Source organism: Delphinapterus leucas, chromosome 17 (assembly GCF_059928025.1).
Source record: "Delphinapterus leucas isolate spDelLeu-1000000601 "Yukka" chromosome 17, BTC_Dleu_Yukka2, whole genome shotgun sequence".
Taxonomy (NCBI): Eukaryota; Metazoa; Chordata; class Mammalia; order Artiodactyla; family Monodontidae; genus Delphinapterus; species Delphinapterus leucas.
In genome coordinates, this window is record NC_143145.1 from 30496959 (window position 1) to 30506272 (window position 9314).

General features: G+C 37.9%; 1 protein-coding gene across 1 annotated transcript in view; it reads left to right on the forward strand.

The window, feature by feature from the left end:
- RSPO2 (R-spondin 2) overlaps positions 1–3685 on the forward strand; it is a 161403-nt gene extending 157718 nt beyond the window's left edge. The window contains exon 5 of the mRNA XM_030759888.2: positions 1254–3685. Within this exon, the coding sequence (XP_030615748.2) occupies positions 1254–1366 (113 nt within the window). The 3' untranslated portion in view covers positions 1367–3685. The remainder of the gene's footprint in view (positions 1–1253) is intronic.
- Positions 3686–9314: the final 5629 nt, after the last annotated feature.

Genomic DNA, 9314 nt, shown 5'->3' on the forward strand with positions numbered 1-9314 from the left:
TATTGAGTTTCTTACGTGTGGGAAGGATGGAGAGCATGGATTAGAACGGAATGTTCTATTTGTGGTACTGATGACTGCAGTGTCCAATAGCTATACCTCACAGGAGGAGAAAGCTTAAGTTTTGTGGAACTACATGATAAAATAGGAAGTAGGGACAGGTAGAGGAGGAAGAAGAGCTGACTGGAGGATTCTTTCTAGTCTGTGAGGAAGAACCTTCCTGTCCTGAAGGTGTATAGCACCAAACTTCTAATGCAGATGAACTTTCAAGCTCTTTTCTGTTCTAAAAATCCCATGATTCCTATATGCTTAGAACCCAAAGGACCTAAAGCAAATGCCTATATTCCTTATTCTTTTTTCTCACAGTCCTACGTAGACATACTTGCAAAGAAATGCTGAGACCTTATAAAGACTGGAAACCATACCACAAGACGGAGAAAGTAAAATACAGCAGAGGCAAAGGGAAAACTGCATCCCAAAACTCCTGATGGAGGAAAACCTCAACTATTTAGCTGTGGTCTGTGCTTCCTAGTGGCTAAGGCAAAGAGGGAAATAGGATAACAGGGTGTGATTTTCTGGTAGTAAAACACACACCTATCAGCTCTTCAGAAATAAGCAAGCATTTTTCTTGCTCTCAATAAGACCAACTTGCCTAGGAGGTTTGTATAAGAAGCCATAAGCCACATAAAAATGATGTCCTCATGAATTTTTATAGAAAATAAAGTACTCCACATATGTCATTTCATTTATTGGCCTTTGGAGAACACTGAGGGAATAATGTTAAAAGCTAGACGTTTTCTTCTCCCGTGGGGGCAGGGAGAGGGGCGTTTGAAACTTCTGGTATATTTACTGTAGATAGATGCTTATTTTCTTTTGACCCACTGACATATGGAGCAGTAGAAAGATGTAAAGATGTCTAGTAAAGGGTAGCATTGTTAAAAGGAGGAGGGGATAAATGGAATTTTTGTGGCAGAATGATATTTGCAAGACTGATCAGGCCGCTGGGAGGTTTTTAAATATGCCAGTTCCCTGTAACAGGAAGATCAGTCTCTGTTTGAGACAGCATATCCAATTTAGTAAATTATTATTATTCCGTCAAAATTAATGTGAACAATTTTCTCTTTGAGGCTGCTTTTTCCATAGGTGATGTTTTCCAGATGGGCTTTGTATAAAACTCTTAATGTTTTGTGTTTTCTTTCCTAGAGAAAGAGCCTTTTCTGACATGTCTTCATTTCTTTCTCTTCCCCCTGTTGTAGGGAAGAGAGCGCCAAAGGCAAAGGAGAGAAAGAACAAGAAGAAGAAGAAGCTGATAGAAAGAGCCCAGGAGCAACACAGCGTCTTCCTAGCTACAGACAGAGCTAACCAGTAAAATAAAAGACACAGGGTGTGTTTTTCTGTTTGTTTGTTTGTTTTTTTTTTTGGTTGGGGGTTGTTTTTGCAAAAGTGCACAAAGCTACTCTCCACTCCCGGACACTGGTGGGTTGCATTTGCGCTGCTCGGACCAGTACCTGTTCCCAGTCACATTGTGAGAGGAGGAGCCACGAGCGTGGTCTCTGTGTTATTTATGCTTTGATTTGCATCTGGAGACTGTGAAGGCGGGAGCTTGCGACCTGCAGCAGTGGCAGCAGGAGTAAGTGTACAGCATGTGACTCAGCTCCCTGTGCCCCCAGAGAGAGCCACCCCTGGTCCCACAGAGGGGCAGGAGGTGTGAGGCTGCAGACCCCCCACTGGAGAATTGACTTGTGCATATTTATGGAAAGACAGCGCTTGGCAGGCAAAGTGCTATTTCGCTTGTGACCTTTATTTCTCATATTGCATTTTCAAGGATCAAGGTATGTGGATATCTGCTTAGTGTTACCACACGTGGTTCCCAACATCTGTTACCTTCCAACTCTTGTGCACGGAGACTGCTTTTAGCTGGGGTTCCGCTGCAGGAATTCCCGTTCGGTTTCACAGCAGCTTGGATGTGTACATACTCTGCTGGGGCTACGTATAAACCTCTTATTTACTGTATTTATGCTTTCTTCTGTGCAACAAGTCATACCTGATTAATATTATGTCACTTTGTTTCTAGTGGTTCCTAACCATTGTCTGGTAAATGACTGTTCTAGTCTTGCGAATTGATGAATGTTTTTCTGCCCCTTGAAACTTAACTTTTCTTTTCGTTGTGGGCTTATTTCTCATTGTAAGGATAGGATAAGCTAGTTTGTACATAGGGTCAAATGACCCCTGTCAGAGAATTTGAATATCAATAGACCTTCCCTACTCCTGACCCCAGCTAAAGCTTGAGGCCTCTGGCAGTCAGAAGCCAAAACTCCCTTTGAGTCTAAGATGTGATGACTTTATGAAACACAACTGAAAACATGAGGAATTACATGCAGTCACTTGTACTCATCATGCAGTTTCACAGGTCAGCTAGAGAAATTTTCAAACTCTTAATTGCAAACTTCAATATGTATAGTTTCCATTTAAAGCAGTTCCTGACTTGCAATGACAGAGCATCTACCAATATTCTTAGGTCAGTGTAGAAATTCCCATCTTACGAGACCATGCGTAGAATTGGAGGAGAAACATAATTCCTACAACTGCTGGTCAGATCTTAACAGGACTCCTTTGAACCAGAATTTCTTTCTTATCCAAGACAGAGAGGAACACTGTGCAGACTTCCCAGGTGACTTTCAGAGCAGTTGTTTCAAAAACATCACTGTCCACTTGGGGGACTCAGTTCTTAGAGGGTTTTGAATCGGCTTCTTCCAAAAGCATCACTGTCTTCCTGGGTGATCCAGAAGAAAATTAGAACAAAAAGGAATGGCTGCAGATTTTTGAGGAAAAAAACAAAGCAAGGTAAAGCCTTTTTCTCACCTTGCATTTGCTAAACTACCTCTTCTGTATTTTTGTTTAACTTTTGAGTCAAAAGCATCTTACCAATAAATATGAATGTCAAGTACGTCATTATGAAAATACTATTGCTATGAGATAATAAGCCATATATGAATGTTGTATACAACTTTAGGGTTTGCATTTAATCCTAAAGTGTTCACCTCCTTTCACATCTATTTACACTATATTCCTATTTACTAAGTGGGGAGGGGGCTTCTTTATATAGTGCTTCATCGTTAATAAGTCAATACCTGTTCTGTTTCTGGGATGTTCTTTTAGTGCATTAAAAAAAATCAAAATTATTCTTGTGGAGATATTCTTTTCTTTAGAGATATATTTAGGGGAAAAACAATATTTAACAACTGTACCCCCAAATATTGGTCCTTAAAAAAAAAAGCAGACAAATTTTTAAAACCTATGTTTGTAACTGCATGTAGGACACTAACTAGTTTAGCTATAAATTGCACTGCAGCAGAGTGATTAAGAGTGGGGATTTTAGAGCCACACTACCTGAGGTCTAGTCTGGACTCTGAGGGTAGCCTGGGGCAAATTATTTCATCTCCCCAGATCTCAGTTTCCTAATCTGTAAAATGGAGGCAACAGTATTACCTACGTCGTAGGGCTATGTCTTAAAGACTAAGTAAAATATGTGTAGGGCTGTGTCTTAGGTAAAATGCATAAAGTACGGTCAGCACAGCATGGTATAAACTAAGCAATGCACAAGTTGTTACCTGTTACTCTTGTTGCCTCTGTCCTTAGCTATTTATTTCAAAAATAATTCTCCCTACCAACAAACAAAATAGAATGTATTTATGAAATCATCACTTCCCTTCAACCTATTTTTTTAATGTCTGGATATTACTTGCTCAAACTTTTACTCTTATGGGAATTGATTAAAGCTACCTGATTTCTAAGCCTTTACTTATAAGCAAATACAAACCAACAGAGAGAGACATACTATAGAGTAATTTACAGCTTCATGGTAGTTAACACAAAGAAGATCTCGTGGTTTTCCACAAATGGCTATACCATTCCTATACTTCATACAATGTATGTAAGTAGAACATATGAAACTGGTTTTCTTAGTATTTTCGGGTAGCTTAGCATCTGTAAAAGTAAAATATGGGACTACAACTTTCTCAATTAAGAAGCTTGAGTGGTATTCTGATAGGGATTACATTGAATTGTAGATTGCCTACAATCTGCAATTGTAGGTAGTACTGTCATTGTAATCATATTAATTCTTCTAATCTAAGAAAATAGTATATCTTTCCATCTGTGTTATCTTCAATTTCTTTCATCAGTGTCTTATAATTTTCTGAGTATGGGCCTTTTGCCTCCTTAGATAGGTTTATTCCTTTGTATTTTATTCTTTTTGGTGTGATGGTAAATGGGATTTTTCCCTTAATTTCTCTTTCTGATAGTTTGTTGTTACTGTACAGAAATGCAATAGATTTCTGTATATAAATTTTGTACCCTGAAACATTACTGAATTCACTGATGAGCTCTAGTAGTTTTTTGGTGGCATCTTTAGGATTTTTTATGTATAGTATCATGTCATCTGCAAACAATAACCGTTTTTACTTCTTCACTTCCAATCCCTATCAATCAAAATACCAATGGCATTTTTCACAGAACTAGAACAAATTTTAAAATTTGTATGGAAACACAAAAGACCCCCAATAGGCAGAACAATCTTGAGAAAGAAGAACAGAGCTGGAGGAATCACACTCTCTGACTTCAGACTATACTACAAAGCTACAGTAATCAAAACAGTATGATACTGGCACAAAAACAGACACAAAGATCGACGGAAGAGAATAGAGAGCTCAGAAACAAACCCACACACTTATGGTCAATCTACGACAAAGGAGGCAAGGATATACAATGGAGAAAAGACAGCCTCTCCAATAAGTGGTGCTGGGAAAACTGGACAGCTACATGTAAAAGAATGAAATTAGAACATTCTCTAACACCATATACAAAAATTTTTTAAATTGGATTAAGGACCTAAACTTAAGACCAGAAACCATAAAACTCTTAGAGGAAAACATAGGCAGAACGCTCTTTGACATAAATTACAGCAATGTTTTTTTTGGATCTGTCTCCTAAAGCAAAGGAAATAAAAGCAAAAATAAACAAATGGGACCTAATTAAACTTAAAAGCTTTTGCATAGCAAAGGAAACCATTGACAAAATGAAAGGACGACCTACTGAACAGGAGAAAATATTTGCAAATTATATGACTGATAAAGGGTTAATATCCAACATATATAAATAACTCATACAACTCAACATCATAAAAACAAACAACCCAATTTTAAAAATGGGCAGAAGACTTGAATAGACATTTTTCCAAAGAGGAAATGCAGATGGCCAACAGGCACATAAAAAGATGATACTCAAGGTCAGTAATCAGCAAGGAAATGCAAATCAAAAGCACAATGAGATATCACCTCACACCTGTCAGAATGGCTATCATCAAAAAGAATACAAATAAATGTTGGCAAGGATGTGGAGAAAAGGGAACCCTCGTGCACTCTTTGTGGGAATGTAAATTGGTACAGCCAGTATAGACGTTTCTCAAAAAGCTAAAAATAGAGCTACCATATCACCCAGCAATGCCACTCCTGGATATATACCTGAAAAAAAAACCCACTAATTCAAAAAGATACATGCACCCCAACGTTCATGGCAGCATTATTTATAATTACCAAGATATGGAAGTAACTTAAGTGTCCATCAACAGATGAGTGGATAAAGAAAATGCGGTACATATATATCTACAATGGAATATTACTTAGCCATAAAAAAGAATGAAAATTTTGCTATTTGTAGCAAGATGGATGGACTTGGAGGGTATTATACTAAGTGAACTAAGTCAGACAAAGAAAGATGAATACTGTATGATATAATTTACATGTGGAATCTAAAAAATACAACAACAAACTAGTGAACATAACAAAAAAGAAGCAGACTTACAGATATAGAGAACAAACTAGTGGTTACAGTGGGGAGAGGGAAGAGAGAAGGGGCATAATAGGGGTGGGAGATTAAGAGGTAAAAACTGTTATGTATAAAATAAGCTACCAGGATATATTGTACAACACAGGCAATATTGCCAATATTTTATAATAACTATAAATGGAGTATAACCTTTAAAACTTGTGAATCACTATATTGTACACCTGTAACTTGTATAATATGGTGCATCAACTATACTTCAATAAAAAACCTTAAGTGGGGGTGGGTGAAGTGGGTGAAGGGGGTCAAAAGAGCAAACTTCTAGTTATAAAATAAGTCTTGGGGATGTAATGTACAGCATGGTGACTGTAGTTAATAATATGTATGGCATAATTGAAAGTTGTTAGAAGAGTAAATCATAAATATCCTCGTCACAAGAGAAAAAAAAGTTTGACAGATTAGCACTTAGAAAAAGCCAATTTTATGAATATGTCTTTGTTCTTTTTCAAGATGCTAATATCAGTCACTGTAAACATGAAATTTTCATGTCTTGCTAGAGACATTTGGAGAAGAGTTAACACTCAGCCTCAAGTGTGTAATTTATATATAAAGGTAATGTATGATTCTTTCAACAACTACATCTTTTTTTGCTTTAGAGGGGAGCTGTGAGTAGGAGAGGATGATACTTCTGTTCATTTTAGAGAAATTTGTGCATGGTGGATACACTTGATAACACCATGTTAGAAAAAGCAGAATTAGTAACCTTGCACATGTTGACCAACGATATTATCTTCCCTCTTCTTTCCAAAGGGATAACCATTCCATTTCTACTCTTGATCCCACCCCCTCTTTTGTGAGATCTTCAGTATCCACTCCTTTGATGGCTTCAGCCCTTCCTCTCCTTCCAACTTAAGGTATTCTTTCTTTCAAGGTCTTTATCATCCAGTATCCTGAAAAAGTAGCTTACATTCATTGATGTCTTCAGCCTCCTCCTATTCTCATTTATCTTAACTCATTTAAGTTAATTGTTCTGACAAACGTAGCAATACATTTCCTTTGCTAAACAGAAAGGAAAATATTTGCCTCAATCCTTTAATGTGTTCTATCTGCTATTTCCACCAAGTTTGACTCCACTGGGCCCTTTCCTTGAGGAATTTTGTTTCTCATTTGGCTTCTGTGACATTCCTAACCTGGGTTTCTACTTCTCTGGCTACTCCTTTTCAGTCTTCAAGTTCTTTCTTGACTTAAATAAAAAATACTGATATTTCAGGGGTAAACCCACTGCTTAACACTTTGGGTTTAATCTTTCCATCTCCTCACTCCACCTGGGAAATCTAACCTTATGGCTTCAACTACCAACTGTAGTTTTTGACTTATAAGCCTGTATCTCTGTCTCCAGGTCTTTGTTAACTATTTCCAAGCCTCTACTAAATATCTTGATCAGGGGGCCCCATACTTAGGCTCAGCGTGTCTAAAACTGTATTTATTACTGTATCAGTCAGGGGCCAGTCAAGGGAAAAACCAGTCTAGGTATTTCAAACAGGAAATTTAACTTAATTGGGAATTGGTTATACCGGTGATGAATGAGATGAGAAGCTAAAATTGGGATGGCAAGACAACCAGGAGATCAGCAACAGCAGAAAGCCACTACCAAGAGGGGTAACAGGAAGAGCTGGAGTTCCCAGAATCCAGAAGGCAAAGCCACCCAGCTAGAGCTAGAATCATAGCTGAGGCTAGAGGTAGGGCCACTGAGGACGCTGGAACCAAAGACAGAAAGCTTGTATAGCAGGAGGTGAAATCTCGGAAAAGATTCCAGTCGCCAGGAGAAATGCTGCCGAAGGCAAAATGAGAAAGGGAGAAATACTCTGGCTTCTCCCTACTGCCAAATTCCAGTCTTCCACCAGCATCTGCCATTGCCCAAACTTGCTTGGAAACCAGGGGCCCTCGGTAATGTAGTTCTCTGTGATGCTACAGCACAATCACTGGTTTGCCCCCCAACAATTCCTCTTCCTGCCTTCTCCATTTAGTAATTAATATTTTTACCTACCTAGTTGGTTAAGCTAAGACCCTGTATTCATCATTTACTACCATTGTTCCATACATCAAATCTGTTACTAGATTCTAGCGAGTCTACCTCAGACGCATCTCTTGAATTTCTCCTTACCTCTTCACCTTCTTTGTCTTAAACCTGTTTGGTTCTCTTTGTCTCTCTTCTGAACTGTTCCATTATTATCCTAAACATTCTTGCCCCAGCTTCACTCACTTCAACTTTTCATTTATGTTTCTACCATTTATTTTTCTATTAATATATTTGTTCTATTCTCATTTAAACATCATCCTACCCTTGTAGAATAAACTATTAAAAATTTTCATGTGGAATACAGTGCCCTTTTAACTTTCTTCTTGTTTATGTATTTTGTGGGGATTATGAAAAGACTGAATGGACTGGGATGATCATTATTGTAAAATTTTCAAGGATTCCTTTATGGTTAACTTGGACATGCTCTCCATATTTGTTGATACCCCTTGAATCATGAAGGCAGAGATAGATGTAAGGGCAACTATGGCTTTGAAAGTAGATGGTAAACGTATTAAATCTGATTAAGAGGTTAAACAGTCTGAAAAATATGTCAAAGATTTAGATAGATTCTCATATTAATCTATGATGAATCATTAAAGCAAACTGCCATGCACTACCTCCCCCCAGCATTAGAACACATTGCTAATCACTGCTGAACTAAACACAAGTCTCAGAATCCGTCCCAATAAAGGTGTTCCAAGGAAACACTACCAATAGGTTGGAGTTGACAGGGGAGTTATAATCTTTAGGAGTTAAACCTTTTTGATTCCCAGGTCAATTTAAAGCCCTAGATGGTGACAATGTGTTCTCTCAGAAATACTCTTTGTGTATTCCATGAAGAATTTTTCAAACCTTCCCACTAAAGTGCCCTTAAAGACAGAGAAAAGTGAATTTACAACTCCAGGATTTTAACCTGAAGCAGGCTTACTTCAAATTTGAAGTGTCTTTAGCACCCTAATTTTAATATAAAAATTATCCATGCAACAAAAAATTTTAATACAAAAAAGTCATGCAAATTGTGCATTCTACTCAGTAAAATGGCTGTTTTTAAATATAAAACTACTCCCCCAGCCTTCAGCATCCCCCCAAAAACCTGGAGTGAAATCATGTTCCAAGAAGATGTTTCATGCTTATTTGGTCCTGTGGCTTCACATACTCCTTGGCACATAGTCACTTATACTTGGAGAAATGCATATCCCCCTTTAAGAAGCTCAGCAGTGGTCCTTTGGTGATGTTCTGAAGTTCTCTAATGGCCTAACCAGCTCATTCCTCCTTGGGCTTTATAACCTCAGCTTCCGTGGCAGCATGCTGTCTGAGTGCACATCCAACTTGAATTTAATTCTCTTCTACTGGCTCCCTTTCTCCCTCCTAGTTTAGTTATGAAACTCAGCCT